This window comes from Hypanus sabinus, chromosome 9 (assembly GCF_030144855.1).
Source record: "Hypanus sabinus isolate sHypSab1 chromosome 9, sHypSab1.hap1, whole genome shotgun sequence".
Classification (NCBI taxonomy): Eukaryota; Metazoa; Chordata; class Chondrichthyes; order Myliobatiformes; family Dasyatidae; genus Hypanus; species Hypanus sabinus.
In genome coordinates this window covers 149561094-149580059 of record NC_082714.1, presented here as the reverse complement: position 1 = coordinate 149580059, position 18966 = coordinate 149561094, and the positions used below count along the sequence as shown (strand labels likewise).

General features: G+C 39.2%; 1 protein-coding gene across 5 annotated transcripts in view; it reads right to left on the bottom strand.

The window, feature by feature from the left end:
- The window catches only part of LOC132398942 (eyes absent homolog 1-like), a 271558-nt gene that overhangs the window by 167845 nt on the left and 84747 nt on the right, over positions 1-18966 (bottom strand). For all 5 annotated transcript variants that reach the window (XM_059978783.1, XM_059978781.1, XM_059978780.1 and 2 more), the window contains one exon: positions 1947-2071. In XM_059978783.1, the coding sequence (XP_059834766.1) occupies positions 1947-2067 (121 nt within the window). In that variant the 5' untranslated portion in view covers positions 2068-2071. The remainder of the gene's footprint in view (positions 1-1946; positions 2072-18966) is intronic.

Below are 18966 nucleotides of genomic sequence, written 5' to 3'. Positions count from 1 at the left end.
GGAAGAAACCCAGAAGTTTAACTGGGAGACTGTACCAACTCCTTACGTTTTTCGCTGGAACTGAACACTGCAACGCTTTGAGCTGTCATAGCATTGCACTAACCGCTACTCTACCATAGTGCCTTCCATACATTATAAACATATATTCATAGTAAACATATTTAATCTGCTTTTCTTGTGAATGCCTCTTGTGTATATGATGCTATGTGCCTGTGAAGCTGCTACATGGGAGTATTGCTTTGCACCTATACATACATGTATTTTGTCTTTTTATTATGACCAGATTTCACCTTGCACCACAACATTTCTTAAATTTGATGATCCACCGCTGTTGGGTGAATCAAAAGCTAGATACAAATCAGCATATATGAGGGAGATTGGAAATCTGTTTAATGGTGCCATAGTAACAACCTCTCACTTAATGTCAGCAAAACCAAACAGCCAAGGATCTCCCAGTGGCCAGCCATTTTAATTTTGTTTCCCATTTCTACACTGACATGCCTCCTCTACTGCCAAGTTGAAGCTAGACTCTGATAAGAGCAGGAGTTCCCATCCTGGGGTCCACAAACCCTTTGCTTAATGGTATTGGTCCATGGTGTAAAGAAGGTTGGGGACCCATGGATTAGGGGAACAGGACTTCATATTGCACCTTGGTAGTCTCTAGCCTGTTGTTCCATTGGCCACAATGTTACATTTGCCATTGATTTAAATCAGAGAATGTTTCTGGAAGGTAACACACACAAAATGCTTGATGAACTCAGCTGGCCAGGCAGCATCTATGGAAAACAGTATGGACTTCTGATGAATGGCTTCAGCCCAAAACATCAACTGTACTCTTTTTCCATAGATGCTGTCTGGCTGCTGAGTTCCTCCAGCATTTTGTGTGTGTTATTTTGATTCACAGCATCTGCAGATTTTCCACGTGTTTGAAATTTCCTGAGGGTGGGGGTGGGAAAAGGGATAATTCAAGAAGGCATTGATACTGTTCCATAACATGCTTATTTGGTTTCCCATCTCAAAGCCTATGAGTTCTGAATGTATCCTTGCACCATTCTTTACAGAGAAAAACTTTGGATTTATAGAACATAAACATGAATACAAGAATATACAACTAGGATTACGCCTTTCAGCCTGCCCTGCCACTAAATGTCATAGCGTCTGATCTGCCTAAGGTTTTTACTCCTCTTCTCTGCCCATTCCCCCAGCCATGAAATCCCCATTCTTCACGTACCTTTTCTCTAAATATCTCCTATGACCCAACCTCCACACCCCTCCGATGAAGCCACCCAGTTTATAGCCCACTCATCTGAATTGTCCCAACCAAACATTCATGCACCTTGTGAGCTTTCTCCAATTATGATTCAATCTTCTTCATCGCCTTGTCCTTCCATTCATGTCTCACTTCAAATATTTACCTCACTTGTCTGTAAATGTATTGATCCTACTTAACTCAACGACTCAATGTACGAGCTCGCACCATATTCTGAGCACTTGATGGCGAAAGAAGTTCCTCTTGGATCCTATTGGCTGCCTACTGAATATTTGTGATTCATATCTTTGAATGATCCTTCCATGCTCACATGTGGAATAACTCTAAGTCTAATTATTCAAGGTATTAAGAAATAGAAACCCAGTCAGCAGCCCAATACACTATTGTATTCTGCTTTCAACAAACATCTCAATTTTTGTTACCATTGGCATGTTTAACACTAATAACTGAGGGTGAATTCTTAGGCATTTGGAGTTGTCAAAAATACAATTATTAATCTTGTTTTGATTAGCTGACATTAGAGGAATTCAATGTATTTTGTTAGCTTAGTTATGCAACACCCAAAAGGATTCTAATATTCTCAATGATTAATTTTCCTGTCATTCCTCCAATAATGATAGCATCTTCTGAGACCAAGTTATAGCCACAAATAAACCTGTTGGATTTGTTTCCCTACCTGTTTTGCCATTTGGTGTCTCTGAGATGTTATTGATGTGACTGTTGTTGAAGTCTGAATTGTTGGAACACTCAATACTTGCAGTCAGGTTTTGTGGGATCACCAGATCTAACATTTCCATGCACCTGGAATGAAAAGTTAAACTTTTATCATTTTATAGCATGCGCAGAAACTTTAAAGCATGTTACAGTTACTTGCCCAGGTCATTCCAATCGCACATCACAAACCTACAACCTCTATCACTGTAAAGCACAAAGCAGCAGGTGCATGGAAACACCACATTATATTCCATCTACCACTTACTTGTTCAATCTACCAACTTGTCTAAGTCCTACTGCAGACATGTTAGTTCCTCAGTACTACCTGCCCTTCAATCTGTTTCCAAATAGTCTGCAAACTTGGCCACAAAGCTGTCAATTCTTTCTTCCAAATCATTGACATACAACGTGAAAAGAAGCAGTCCCATTACTGAACCCTGGGACACATTACTAGTTTCTGGCAGCCAACCAGAAAAGGCATCCTTTATTCCACCCTTTGTCTCCTGGCAGACAGCCAATATTCAATCCATTTTAGTACTTTTCCCATAATATGTTATTTTGTTAAGCAGCCTCATGTGCTGTATGTTGTCAAAAGCCTTCTGAAAATCCAAATAAACAACATCCACTGGCTCTCCTTGTCTCTCCTGCATGTTATTTCCTCAATGAGTTCCAACAGATGTGTCAAGCAAGCTTTCCCCTTTAGAAAATCATGCTGACTTTAGCTATTTTATCATGTGCTTCTAAGTACCCTGAAACCTCATCCTTAACAATGAACTCCAACATCTTTCCAACCACTGAAGTCAGACTAACTGGCCTGCAATTTCTTTTCTTCTACCTTCCTCCCTTCTTAAAGTGTGGAGCAACGTTAGAAATTTTCCAGTCCTCCGGATCCACTCCAGAATCCAGTGAGCCTTGAAAGATCCTAATTCCTCTACAATCTCTTCAGCTGCCTCTTTCAGAACCCTGGGTTGTAGTCCATCTAGTCCAGGTGGTTTATCTAGCTTAAGACTTTCCAGCTTCCCAAGCACCTTCTCTTTAGTAGTAGCAATGACACTCACTTCTGCCCTGACACTCCCACATTTCTGGCAATCTGCTAGGGTCGTTCACAGTGAAGGCTGATGCAAAATATTTATTCAGTTCCTCCATCATTTCTTTGTTCCCCAGTACTACCTTTCCAGTGTCATTTTCCAGTAGCCCAATATCCACTCTCGTCTCTCTTTTACTCCTTATATACCTGAAAAATCTTTTTGTATCCTCTTTTATATTATTGGCTAGCCTACCTTCATATTTCATATTTTCTCTCTTCATGTCTTTTTTAGTTTCCTTCTGTAGATTTTTGAAAGTTTCCCAATTGTCTACCTTCCCAATAATTTTTGCTATATTGAGTGCCCTCTCTTTAATTTTACATTTAATTATCTCTACCATGTCATATTTACACTTTTGTTAATGTTGATATTTGCATATTACTCTAACACTACACAGAGTCATGCACTACAGAACAGTAACAAGCCATTCAGCCCATCTATTGCAAGCTGAACTTGACCATCAGCCTGCACCTTGACCATCAGCTTCCACACCTCTCCCACCCACGTACTTATCCAAAGTTCTCTTAGGTGTTGATATTAAACTTATCCAGCTCCCTTTTGAATGAATTTGTCTCTTTCTAATGGTGCAGACTATTAAATGCATATGTAAATATGCTAGTCATATAGATAAAGTAACCACATTTTTTTCTAAAATCTCCCTGTGTGTAGGCATTGTGTATGAAGTGTTTCCCTATCCCAGGAGAGGAGAGTACTGCTGTTGGGTGGCAGGGTGGACATTTAGAACAAAACAAAAACAAAAACAGAAAATGCTGGGGAAACTCTGCCTCTGAAGATCAACAGAATATCACCAAATTAAACAAAACCCTCTCAAGTGAGTGAAGCATTAAAGTGCTTAAGAATCTCTGCCGTATTTAATTTAGATTGTGGAAAGAATTATGATACAACTCTAAATTGTATTTTGACAGCCAAAGTACACTCATTGAGTGTATTTCCGTGACCTTCTGCTGTTATGGCTGATCCACTTCAAGGTTTAATGCGTTGTGAGGTCAGGGACACTCTTCTGCACACCATTGGTGTAACATGTGGTTGCCTGAGTTACTGTTGCCTTCCTGTCGGCTTGAACCAGTCTGGTCATTTTCCTCTGGCCTCTCATTAACAAAGCATTTACACCCACAGAACCGTCATTCACTGGATGTTTTTCATTTTTCACACCATGTAAATTTTAATTTTGCACGATAATATTTTGCTTGGGATCGCAGTAGAATTCGCCATTGTCCGGAGCCTGTGTTATAAACAACAACTGGAGGATGTGTCTAGAGGAATCCTCACTCACCATATGGCTAGGGACTCAATTTAGCTTAACAAATCCTATTGGCACATCAGAGATCCTTAATTCAAAATATAAACAAATACACATTGTCTATTTTAGTTTATTTTATGCTGCTGTAAAACAGAGAAAATATTCATTGTTCTTATAAATATTTACAGATCCATTTCAAAAGAAATATTCATATTGGAAATCTCAAAATTTATTGCTATGACTCTTTACTCATGTGATTTTTCCATTTACCTGTATCTCACTGTTCTTAATAAATTGTAATTTTTGATTATGTTCACTTTTGTTGCAACAGGTAAACCTCTTCCCTACTTTGAAAAGCCCAAGTATTGCAATAATTAGATAGGCATCTTCTTCATTATCAGTTACCCATTCCCTTCTGAAGGAAAAACGTCAAAATTACAAGCTAGTGATTTTAAAAGCAAATGACAGCAATATCTTGTATTTAAATCAGACCTTTAACTAACTGAATATCCCAAGACACTTCATAGACACCTCCTCAAATACTGAACCGATAGGCTGATGTGCAAAAGCCTTTTAAATTTTTAAAGAGGGTCTTAAAGCATGAATTAAAGGTGAAAAAATGGAGACAATCCAGAGCTTGGGGGCTTAGCAGCTGAAGGCACAATCACCAATGGTGGAGCAATTTATCTTAGGAAAGACCGAAAAGGCCAGAATCAAATGGGTGTGGATGTCCCAGAAAAATGAGGTATGTCACAAAATTAGAATGTGGAGAGGACATATGATGATGTGAGAAAAAGGTGAACGTATTAAAAATGGGCAATTGCTTACATGGGAGCCACAAGTCAGCAGAACTAGGGGTGGTGGATAGAGTGAGTCTGTGTGTGTGAGGCCATGGACAGTGAAGATTTAGTTGAAGGAGGTGGAACTAAGGAGGTATGTCAGATCTTCAAGTTTACAGATAATGAAGGTTTCAGTAAAGGATGAGATATAGTAGAGTGATTCTTTAGAGATATTTCTGGTTTCAAAAACATCAGTCTTACAGATGGTACAAAAATACGGCCTGAAACCCGTTTCAGGATCAAGAGCGCACCAATGTTGTGAACAATTTAGTTCACTTTCATAGAGCTGCCACTGGCAGGAGGCAGGAGAAAAGAGTTTGTGAGAAGAATCTATTTAAAAGTTCCTTCTATTATTTAGAAAATTCAGCGCATCTAGTTTTCAATCTGACTTTTTAGAGACAGTGGCGGGGAGAAAAGACACTGGACACCATAGAGAGATAGATGGGTAGATACTTTATTGATCCTAAAGGAAATTACAGTTTCACAGTAACATTACAAATATACAAATATTAGAAGAGAAGTAAGAAAGAATAAGAAAATAAGTTATCATGAACAGGCTAACAGGAGGGTTCATCACTTCCCTGGCTGTAGGTTAGCTCGTTATAGAGCCTGATGGCCAAGGGTATGAATGACCTCGTATAGTGCTCTTTGGAGCAGCACAGTTGTCTTAGTCTATTACTAAAGGTGCTCCTCTGTTTAGCCAAGGTGGTATGCAAACGGTGAGAAACATTGCCCAGAATTGCCAGGAGTTTCCCTAGGGTCCTTTATTTTACCACAGCCTCCAGTGTGTCCAGTTTGAGTCCTATAACAGAGCCAGCCATTCTAATCAGTTTATTGAGCCTGTTGACATCACCCGTGTTGATGCCATTGCCCCAGCACACCACTGCATAGAAGATTGTACTGATGACAACAGACTGGTAGAATAAATGAAAGAGAGGCCTGAATATTCTTCAGTCCCTCCAGGAAGTAGAAGTGACTCTGGCCCTTGTACACAGCCTCTGCATTGGTGCTCCACTTAAGTCTGTCATCCAGCTGCACCCAGGTACTTGTAGGTCCTCACCGTCAGTAGTAACAGGGAGCAGTGCAGGCTTAGTCTTCCTAAAGTCCATCACCGTCTCCCTTGTCTTACTGATGGTGAGCTGCAGATGATTAGTTTGCACCATTTGACAAAATCCTTCTCCAGGGCCCTGTGTTCATTCTCCCATCCTTCCTTTATGCACCCAAATATGGCTGAGCCATCAGAGAATTTCTGCAGATGACATGAGTCAGTGTTGTATTTAAAGTCCAAAGTATACAGGGTAAACGGGAAGGGAGCCAATACAGTCCCCTGTGGGCCCCAGTGCTGATTATAGCCACGTCTGACACAGCTCTGAAGCTGCACAAACTGTGGTCTGCCAGTCTGGTAGTCAATTATCCAGGATACAATGGAAGTGCCAGTCTGCATTGAACAGACCTTTTCCTCCAGCAATGAGGGCTGTATGGTATTAAAGGAACCTGAGAAATCAAAGAACATGATTCTCACAGCTGCCCTGCTTATCCAAACGGGAGTAGGCTCTGTTCAGCAGGCAGATGACAGCATCGTCAACTCCAATGTGCTCCTGGTAGGCAAACTGCAGGGAATCAAGGGCTGATCTGACAAGGGGTTGGAGGTCTTCAAGGTTTGTGAGGTCAGGGCCACCGAATGCTAGTCATTCAAGATTTTCAGTTGGCCCTTCTTGGGTACTGGGACCACACATGATGTTTTCCACACAGTAGGGACCCTTTCAAGGCTGAGAATCAGATTGAAAATGTGCTGGAGAACTGCACAGAGCTGCTTAGCACACTCCTTCAGGACGTTGGATTCACACCATCCGGTCCCAATGCTTTACCGTGTCTGAGTTTCCCTAGCACCCTTCTTACCTGCTCAGCAGTCAATCTTTGCTTTGACAGATTGGAAAAGAATGGAAGCCAGTCTCACGGCGCTGTACAGCAAAAACACATTTCATAAATGAGTGCAATATACAGAAGGCACTATGTGCTAGTTTGTTATTACCTTTGATCTTATCTCCACATAGATGCCCACCTAATGAATATTTTCTCTCCCCACAGAGGATCAGTGGTTGAAGCTTTTTTAGCATTTTGTTTCAGATTTCCAACATCATCCGTATTTTGCTTGCACAGGACACAGTAGAAAATGTAACTCATATCAAACTATGAAAATTTTAGTTCTGATATAAAAATATTTTAGAAATCTACAGTATAAACAAAATATACCCAAGTCTTTCCTAATCTATCACTCTTCTGTGATCAGAGCTAAGAACTGCTTGTTAGAAAATGGATCACTGGCCCCTCTCAGTTAGGCTTGGAGCAGCTAAGGCTGAAGGCAAAGTGGCAGACAATAGTAAAATCCTACCAATGGATTCTTTTACAGGGGTATCGAAGGACTCTAGTTGAGCAGGTAAGGTGTTATAAGGGTAAATTTTTGGATTTGTGATTCATCCTTGTTCCAATGTGGTACTACTGGAGTCTATCTTTTTACAATAAGAACATAAGGTTATTGGAAATGGAATAGATCCCATGACCTGTTAATACTAACTGAGCCATTTAATAAGATGTAATTGACCCTCAAGTCTACCTTACTGCCTTATCCCTTGATTCCACCACCCCATCCCCCGGTGTCCTAAAAGCTAACAAACTAAGGATTGAAAATACTTCATGATTAGTCATCCACAGCCCCACAAGATAAGGAATTCTAAACGTTTGCAATAATCTCAGCAAAGAAACTCCCCCTCATTACAGTCGGTCCTTTTCCCTGAAGTAATGCCCCCTAGTTCTAAACTCTCTGACCAAGAGGATCCAGTCAGCCTGCCAACCCCTCTCAGAATTTTATGTTTTTGTGAGTTCATCTCATGTTCTTCTAACTCCAGTGACCATTGACCAAACTTACTCAATATCTGCTTAAGGGAAAATACCACCAAACTAGGAATCAATCTGATAAATCTTCATCCCAGGAATCATCAGAATCTGCACCCTCATTCAAATTCTTTACTTTTTGTACAGTTTACAATGTATAGTGAAACATATTTTCTTTTCAGAAAATTGGTGTCAGTTCAGTGACAGGACATTCTAAAGGAGTCAATGACCCTGCTGTACAAGAACCTACTGCAGGATGGCTGTGGTGTCCTCCTGAGGTAAATAGTAGGAATCTATCCAATAATCGGTGCTCTCCAGATGTCTTTTGGACTCCAGTGCAATTTTAAACCAAATGTGGGAGGATTAAATATCACTAATTGACAAATATCACTAGTTGACAAACTTCACTATTGAGGAGGAGGTTCTATAGTTCCAGTGGTATGAGGGAGTTTACTGAGATTATGTCTGTTTAGGTGGTGTGGAAAAAACACAAGTTATTATAAAAGTTATTCATTTTTCTAGATGCCTAATTGATTCCAAAAGTTCACATCTAATTCCCTTTCCCAATTGTCCTTGAAATAAGCTGCCATCTTGAAACACTGCTGCCTTCCTTGTGAGGATAACCCTGCAGGGCTGTTGGGTAGCGAACTGCAGTGTTTACATGCAGAGACAATGACGGAACAATTATGCAACTTAGAGATATTAGCTGCTTGTCTCTCTTGGTGACATGGGCCATGTGTTTGGGAGGTGTTGTTAGAGAAGCCTAGGTGAATGCAATGCATTTGTGAATGGCAGCCACAGCACGGTAACTTATTTAGTGATACATCACAGAAACAAGGCCTCCTGGCCCCATGCCGCCTGGTTACACCTACGAGACTATTTAACCTATTAAGCTGCACGTTTTTGGAATGTGAGGGGAAACTGGAGCATCTGGTAGAAGCACATGGCATAATGGGGAGAATATACAAACTCCTGTCAGACAGTGGCAGAGCTGAACCTGGGTCACTGGTACTGTAATAGCATTACACTACTGTGCCATCCTGTGTGGCGGGGGGAATGACTGTTAGGTTAGTGTTTATGTTTAGGTTGTTTAAGCTATCCGGATTGGATTTCTCCTGCTTTTTATGAACAGGATTTATCTGGGCAATTGTCCCAATGCCAGTAGGTAGATGCCACTGTTACAGTTGTATCAAACCAGCTTGGCTGAGACATGGCTTGTTCTGAAGATCAGGTTTTCACTTATACAGATAGAATACTCTATGGTCATTGCCATTGCTGATTTAAGTGTTCTTGGTTGTTTCATGATATCACAAAAAGTTCACTGAATTCCCTTTTATCCTGGTTTCTGTGGTGGTGGAGATTGCATAATGAAGGCAATTGACTCAGCACCCCATGGTCATGCATGCCTCTGTCTTCACTGTTGATTTTAAAACTGGGGTACTGCCTGACTGGATGAAACTGAGTATTCCTGAGAGGCCAGAATTGGAGAAATGCAGAAATCTGGATCAATTATAGGGAAGGGGAAGGTTTTATAAATAATCAGAAAAGTGAGAATTTTAAAACTTAAATCTCATATTATAATTATTTGTGTTTTTGTTTTGTCTTTACACAGCTTGTCTTCTATTGCACATCTGTTGCTTGCAGGTCTTTGTGAGTAGCTTTTCATTGATTCTATTGTACTTCTTTGTTCTACTGTGAATGCGTGCGAGAAAATTAATCTCAGGTTGGTACATGGTGACATATATGTACTTTGACAATAAATTTACTTTGAACTTTGAAATTTGACATTGAAACTACATTTTGAAATTAATTGTATTGAGCCAGATTGAAGATTTGAAATAAATACCCCAGAAGCTCAAGCTATACCTTGCCAGTAGATAGACAAAATATACGTGGCAAATAATCCCATAATTTCCTGATTAATTAAATTGTTCATATTTGCCTTAAGTACAGAGGAGACAGAGAGATTAAACCCTGCTAAGACATGTTTCCACAGAATATAAAGCTGCCTCACCAGAGTGGGATAATTGAAAATGAAAGACAGCAGCATGATTAAATTAGGAATCCTTCCCTACTTTCTGTCAGCTAGTGACTTAAAAACATTCAGCTTCCTTTATCTCTGTAAGGTTCCTGTTTATCTGTCGGAGTGATGATCAAAGCCAATAATTGAATGAGAACTCAGCCCTTGACTGTGTGAGCAGCAACAACTTCAGTGCCTTTGACACAGTACAACATGACCATGGCATTATCAGATAAAATATGACAGACCACAAAAAGAGAAATTCGAATATGAGACCGTATGCTTGATGAAAGATGTTAGGGAGTAAGAAGACTTAAAAATGAGAAAAAGAGTGACAAGTATTGGAATTGACAGAAATTTAATCTCAACCACACCTCTTCAAAAGATGGCATCTCAAGAAGGCAGTGTCCATCATTAAGGACCCATGCCATCTTGGACATGCCCTCCTCTTATTATTATCATCAAGGACCCTAAAGACCCACACTCAGTGTTTAGGAACAGCTTCTTCCCCTCCACCATTCGGTCCATGAACCTATTAACACTATTCACTAGTACTTCACTGAATACCTCACCATTCTTCTTTCACACTGTTTATTTATTGTAACTTATTGTAAATTTTATGTTTTACACTGTGCTGCTGCCACAAAACGACAATTTAACAACATAACACACCCACAAAATGCTGGAGGAACTCTGAAGTTCAGGCAGCATCGATGGAAAGGAATAAAGAGTTGACATTTCGGACTGAGACACTTCATTGAGACACCAATTTAACAACATATGTCAGTGATGCCTTGTTCTCATTGCTACCATCAGGAAGGAGATATGGAAGCCTGAAGACACACATTCAAAGATTCAGGAACAGCTTCTTCCCCTCCACCATCTGATTTTTGAATGAACATTGCACCCGTGAACACTACTCACTACTTTTCATTTCTATTTCTGCACTACTTATTTAATTTAATTATTTAATACATATTTATATACTTACTGTAATTCATGGCTTTTTCACCTGTTGTTATGTATTGAATTGTATTGATGTGGCAAAGTTAACAAACTTCATGATGTATGCCGGTGATATTAAACCGAATTCTTATTCATACTAAACCTGTGGAGATCAATATTCATCCACTGAAGGCCAAACTGACAATTGGAATCAGTTCTGAGAAGTGCACGTTGCTGTCATTTACTTGTGTTCTATGTTAGATTCCACTTAGAGTCCAGAGTTTGAGGGCAACTTACTATTGTTTCCTTACAATTAAGTTGAGAAACCGGCTCTTCAATCTTGTGCCAAGTTAGACTTCAGAAAAGAGAGATAAAATTGATTACTTTTAATTTATTACCTTAATTAAATTAAACTGAACATTCCAAGGCTGTATCAATGACTCTGTGGTTTGATTTTTTTTATATTCAGTAGTTTTTGCTCAATTTTGCCGTTTGGCAATTTGTTCTTTTTTTGCATGTTGGATGTTTGATGTTTTCTTTGAACGAGTTGCTTGATGTTTCTATGTCTCATGGCTGCCTGTGGGAAGATGAATCTCATGTACAGTGCAGGTACACTGCATACATACTTTGAGAATAAATGTATTTTGAATCTTAATTAAAATGTACTCGGCCTGAAATGTCAACTGTACTCTTTTCCATAGATGCTGCCGGAATTCCTCCAGCATTGTGTGTGCATTACTTGGATTTCCAGCATTAGCAGATTTTCTCTTATTTATGATTTAACTAAAATGGGTTTTATTGTTTTAAATGCTTAAATTTTAAACTTACCGTCTCAACATTAATATCTTCAGTAATTTAGATAGATTTAATCATTTTAATTTCTTTATCTTTTTTGTATATTATTCTCTCAACAGTTTTGACAGCTGCGATGATTTCTAGATAGGAGGCTTGATATTTATTTAGCAATGGCCTTGTACTCAGTAGTGTCTTACCAATGAAGAGCTGGGTTTTGAAAAAACTTGTTCTGCATGTAAGTGTTTGGAAGAAAGTAGTAGATATAAGCTGGAATGCCTAACTTAGATCGGAAACAACTAGAAATGCAACACAGTATTAGGTTATACAATGCTTTCAAAATTCAGTTCCATTACAAACAATGGTCCCAAATTTTCCGACCAGAGTTCAATGTGCAGGTGTTGCTATTATGTGTGTATGGTTTATACAATCAAGGCAGAACCTTTAGCTCAGGGTTGTACACACTTGTAGTGTGATTTTAGTGATTAGTCTGAGACTATTGAATACACGTCTAACAGCAGTGAAGTGGTTGAAACTAGGCATAACTTTGTGACCACAAATGAAACGTAGGAGTCTTGGGAGTCTAAATAACATTTTTGAGATTAGGAGGGTTGATGCCATTCTCCCTAAGGTGACTTTAATATTAGAGCTAACCCCAGTCAGTGAGTAGAGAACAACTTTAAAATTAATGCCAATCTCACTCAGTGTGTGAGCCGACAGCATGCTGAATTCTCTAAGGCACTGGATTACGGCTCCAGCCTCTTTGGGGGTGTTGGTTTGAATTTACTTTTTAAAAGATGAATTATTGTACTGTTCATTTCCAATCAACCTCTCTGATGTCCCTTGCATGTTATTTGTCCACCTGCTCTGCACTTTCTCTGTAACTCCAATGCTATATTCTGCATTCTGGTATCTTCTTAGTACCCCAGTGTAATTGCGTATGGCATGATCTTTCTTCATGGCACACAAAGCAAAAGCTTCTCACTGTTTCTCAGTACACAATAACGTCAATAATATACTAATAAAATAATGAATCTTATTTATCTCTACAACTTTTGTTGAGAATTTACCTAATTTAAGGATTAGTTTACAGATTGGCTGATGGTGATGCTGATTTGTTAACAATAGAGAAAGTGACATATTTTTACTTCAGAAGAAATCTGAACTGTTAAACTCTCCTCAGCAACTGAATATCTCTGAAGAGATTCTGTGAATGGCAACTTACATACAGCTGAGTAGCTAAGGAAACCTCAGGGACACTATGGGAGCAAAGTGGTTAGCACGAGATTATTACAGTACAGAGCGCTCTAGGGTTCGGAGTTCAATTCTGGCACCATTCTGTGAGGAGTCTGTGTACCCCTGTGAGGGGGACCCCGTGGAATTCATGGGTTTTTCCCTGGGAGCTCCAGTTTGCTTCCACAGTCCAAAATGTACTGGGTAGGTTCACTGGTCGTTGTAAATTGCTCTGTGATTAGGTTAGGGTTATTTGGGGTTGTGGGGTTGCTGGGCACGTAGATGTAACATTAAATAAATAAACAAAGCCCCTAGAGAACTGGTGTAAACCATGTCCTGTTAACCCGAGGTTTTAAAATGATCCTGCACCAAAGGTATAGTGGACAAGGAGGAGAATGCTGGAGAAATTCAACCACGCTCCCATTTGTTCACATCAAGGAAATGACTAAAATGTGAAATGTTATCCATAGCTTTTGTGAATCCTGAATATTAAGCATTAGTTCTGATGTTTCAATATTCATGTAAGGGCATTTACGTAAAAGATTAATGTACTTTGAGTATCTATTCATTGGCAATTATGATTTCTTTATCTTAGAAAGGACTGCACGGTAGTGGCTAGAGTAATGTTTTACTGTGCCAGAGATCAGCGTTCCGCTCCTGCTGCAGTCTGTAAGGAGTTAGCATGTTGTCCCCAGGACCTTTGGGGTGCTCTGATTCTTCCCACTTTCCAATGATGTACATGGAAGCAATTTGTAGGCATGCTACTTTAGTGCCACAAGCAGGGAGGTACTTGAGGTCTACCCCCTGCACATCATCCTCAAACTGTGTACGTTGTTAATGCAAGCAAGACATTTCACTGAACATTTCAATGCACATATGACAAATAAAGCTTCCATATATTCCCTATGATTGAACACTGCCAAGGAACAGCACATATTATTTTGAAATACATCCAATGACTTGGCCTCCCTAACCCTCTGTGGCAAAAAATTCCATAGATTTACCACCCTCTGACTGAAGAATTCCTCCTTGCTCAGATTTAGAGTGATGTCCCTTTATTCCATGGTTGTGCCCTCTGATTCTAGTCTCACCTACTAATGGAAACATCTATACGCTCTATCCAGACCAACTTGCAAAATTTATCATACAGTATGTTCTCTTAAAGGCATATGATAAATAAAAAGAGGGTTATTTTGATTTCTAAACACTACAAAAACGTTAAGAAAGAACCTGAACTTGCAACAAACACCAGAAAGATCGGGTAATTCGATGCGGCAGAGCCGAGGCAAGGCAAAGCGAGGAAAATTCCGAGGTTTGATTGATTTAAGAGCTGAGACAAATTGGAAAGGTCGGGTCTTGGCCATATCAAGCCAGAAGAGCCCAAGCCTGTGGGTGAGGAACGAATGAAGTGTGGATGATTTAAGCACGAGGCCTGATTGAAATGGTGGCGGTGTTGGGGTTGGAGGTGAGAGACGGACTGGTTCGGCTCAGTGCTCCACGGGGTTTGGTAGTCTCTGTGCTGGACTAAGGCTGTGTCCTGAAACTAGTGGACTTCTGAATCGACCTCAATGATGCCTGGCTTTGTGAACTTCAGTTCTGAATGCTTTGCTTTGTTTGCATGATTTGTCTTTTTTTTCTCTCTCTCTCTGCACACAAGGTGTTTGGGTGGTGTCTTCCTTTGTTTTTAGTGGGATCTGTTGGAGTTCTTTATTTTGTGGCTGTCTGCAGCAAGACAGACCTCACAGTTATATAAAGTATACACACTTTGATAATAAAATTAACTTTGAACTTTGAACATTTACCATTATTAATGTATTTAAATTGACGGGGAATGCTGTCGAGTGCAGTAATGAAATGTAACAGCTTTTCAAGAGGAAAAGGTACCTGCATATGGTCTTATTTACAGAAAAAAAAAGGACAAGTGATTGTTCCTTTCTGAGAATACAGGACCTTTGGCTCGGAAGGGATGTGCTGATGAAAGTAACTGCTTCACAACATGATTCGCAATCTGTCAATTGATTTGCAACATTAATGCCTAGAGCAAGTTGAAGCTCTGAAAGCAGCATAATTTCAGAGCCCAGCTGCTTTGACATTCAGATGTAAACGATCTTGAAAATACAGAATAAATAGAAAGTTTGTAGTAAGTCAGTCAGATTCTGAAAGGCAAAATGATAAGGTTTAAATTTTAAATTGGGACCCAGTCTTACGGTTTTAATTCTGGTTTATTAACATGAACAGTTTCCAATATGGATTTTGGGAATCTTTTTATTAAAATCCAGAATGGAGAAATGAGTAGAACATGGAGAAAATAAAAAGCCAGGGGTAGTATGTCTCATTATGTGGTGGGGTTCTCAACTATTAATTTCATTGTGGCATTATCAATGGCAAAAAGCTACCTTTGTGTACAAAAGCCTTAGATATAAAGGACAACTGGTTTCAAATACAGCAATATTATCTTTCCATGTGACTCAGACATTTGTGGGGTCTGACTTGCATTTTTTGAGCCCTCTAGGCACGGCATATGATGCAATTGCTGAACTCGGCATTTGCACAATTGTTCTAAATTCTGGTCAGAGAGCAGAATACAAGAGGTGACAGCTGTGTGTGACTTCAAAAGATCCCCACTGTTGCAACATCTACAGCATATGGATACCTCTGAGACACTCCTAAGAAAGAGCTCACCTTTCTATTCATTGCTTCTGTTCATTCTGCAGATAGCCCGAAAGATTAAGGGCCACAAACGTTCTCTTATCTTGAGAAACAGCTGGTATATTCAACCCCTGGCTACATAATCAATTTATTTACTGTTACAGAAAGGCAAATTCTAAAAGAAAAGAACTAACCTCTTTATTTTGCATTTTAATTTTAACATATTTAATTGATTTTAAACAATGATTTGAGGATTCTCTGAACATGCCTTGTTTACTACAAGCAATGTTTTTATAAACTGCCCATCAATGTTTATCCAACAAACATATTTACCCTATTTTGGGAGAAGTTTGATGATATTTTGAATCTGGTGTGAAGATATTAATTTATACTGTATCATATCTGTTGTTAGTTATTTATATCTTTCTTCCCACTCAGTTTTAGTTGTCATAAAATTGTCAAGAATGAGCTTTCCTTTATTAATCTTACATTTCCACATGTCTATTGGAAATAGCATGCCATTCTTTCAACAAAAAATGTCTTGCATTTATCTAGCATCTTCTAAGTTGTCTTCAACACCAATTTCCCTTCGTATAGTGTTGTAACAACAGAAACTGTTCCAAAACACTTCATGACATTGTAATGAAATTCAAGTTGACATCAACCCCCATAAGGAATACGGTCTCTTGACCAAAGTACAGGTCTAAGAATTTTTTGAGTTTCAAGAAGCTTTAAGGAGTATGTGGGCATTGGCAACTGAAGGCAAAGCTGTCAATGGTACAGCAACTTAGTTTGCAATATATAAGAGGCTAGAATTAGAGGAGTACAGATTGACTTGCAGGCTTTGTGCCTGAGGATTATTATGGAGCTAAGGCAGGAGGAACAGGGTGGAAATGGAAAACAAGCATGATGATGTTCCATAAGGATTTACAGAAAGTATATTTTAATGCCAAGGTGTCTGTATATATGTACAGATGTGCATGTGTTTGTATCTACGAGGGGTGATTGATAAATTCGTGGCCTAAGGTAGGAGGAGTCAATTTTAGAAAACCTAGCGCATTTAATTTTCAACATAGTCCCCTCCTACATTTACACACTTAGTCCAGCGGTCGTGGAACATACGGATCCCTTCTTTGTAGAAGTCGGCGTCTTGGACCTCCAAAAGTGGTCCACAGCAGGGATGATTGTGGCCTAAGGTGGAAGGAGATGAGTTATTAACTTCAAACTTTCTGCTATAATCACTCAAAGAGTTGAACTGCATGTGCATGTAATAACTCATCTCCTTCTACCACAAACTGATCAATCATCCCTGCTGTGGACCACTTCTATAAAGATCTACCCCTCAACCCCAATTCTCCTCTATCATCTTCCATCTCCGAGGCTAATATTTTCTTGGATAATGCTGAGCGCACGAGGAAGGGACTTGTATGGAAGCATGAACCTGCATCTGCCCTACCTCTAGGCAATCTTCAGTTCCACTATACCACCTCAGAAAGTCATATCATCTAACAATTCTAATATTTTTATAATAGGTTTCGAAATTGTTTAACTTTTTACCTACCTCCTGTTTTTACTGCTTCCTCGAACAATAATCTTTTAGAAACCTCAAGCCTTTTACCAATGATTGCATCTTATTCATTTACTTCATAGTCACTTTAATCTACCATTAATAGGTAAGTGTAATTCTTCATTAGAATTACACCAACCAGGTTCTGAATAGTTGTGTACAGTCTCTATTGTAATATGGCAAATCCTGCAATTCATTTGCACACTGAAAGTTCCCAGAAACAGTACTGTGATAACTGGACTAGATCAATTTGCACCCTTGTGTTCACTCCCCACTGGTGCATCTGCATTTTGCTCTTAGTGTCTTATTGGCAATACTGACACAACCCTTCTGCAAGGCAAAGCAGTGCAGGTACAGAGACCAGACCACAATGGGTGGTAGTACTGCCCAACCCACAAACTGCCCTTATACCTTTATGAAACTTGTACCAAAGGACTTTTCCTTGATTCTAACTGACCCCAATTAACAGAGGCACTGTTCTGATGCAGAGCAGGTCTGGAAAAACTGTTAACTTATTTTAGAATATCATTAATTTTAGGAAGGTAAAAAGTAATACATTTATTGAAAACAATTATCATTAATAAGCTTAATTAGTGTTATATTCATGTAATTATATTAATATTCATTAAAATTACGCACAATTTATCAATTATCAAAATAGTGGAGAGGAAGAATGAGATACAATGTATTTTCAACTCCCAAAGCTCAGCACATGGTAAAAAAAATCTTCAGAATCATTGGTCCGCTCAAGAACCAGTCCATCTGACCTCCGCCACATTCTGTACATAAGGGTGAAGTGCACTGACATTTCTTCAGCGCCGTCAACTTGCTGTCAGCACCATCTAGCCCAATGACTGGATGACCCATTGACAGAATGTCAATTGAGTTCAGGCCATTGGAGATAACTCAACTTATGTCAATGTTATGAGAACGGGTAAATAGGGTCAACACTTAATGTCTTATTTGAAATCTTTCATCTTTGAAGGTGTGGCACCCCCTGAATATTGTGCAAGAGTGTTGGCCTAGAGCTTTACACTCAATTCTGGTTTGGGTCTTCCTGTTGCTGACCTCTTTATTGAAAATAGCAATTGAATTTATTGAAAACAGCCTGAGCTTTTAAAGCAGGGGTGGGGGCTAGCACATACAGATCCCACCATACTTCCAAATGGTTGAACAATATTAGCTAAATTTATTTATTTTTATTTATAACTTTTTTTTCTATTGTTCTGACGTGTTCTCTCTTTGGAGCTGAACAGCTTCACTTCCCTCCAGTTCCAGTCAAGGGGAGGAGACAGAGTTAGTCTGGCTTTGTCTGTACCATGTGCTACTCTATTCCTCTTCCTTTTGATCATACCAGATATTCCTTTCCATTTTCCTTCTTTTTTTGGACATTCAGAATAAAACTGTACACTGCATCAATTATACTAGATGCTACAATTAACTCTATGACCTCCAAGCTGGGAGAGCTGTCAAAAGCCTTCTTAATAACTTCTCTTCTGCACTTTTTGAAGTTTTGGTATAGATTAAAAATGATGACAAAATTCAACCTCAAATAAGTGTTGTGTTTTACCATGAGGTTCCCGTTTAAACTGACATAATTATCAAAGCGGTACCTGATAGTCTTTTCATCCAGTATTTGGTTAGACACAGTTACAGACCATGACACTGAAGACAGCTGATTTGTCATTAGGGAAAGTAC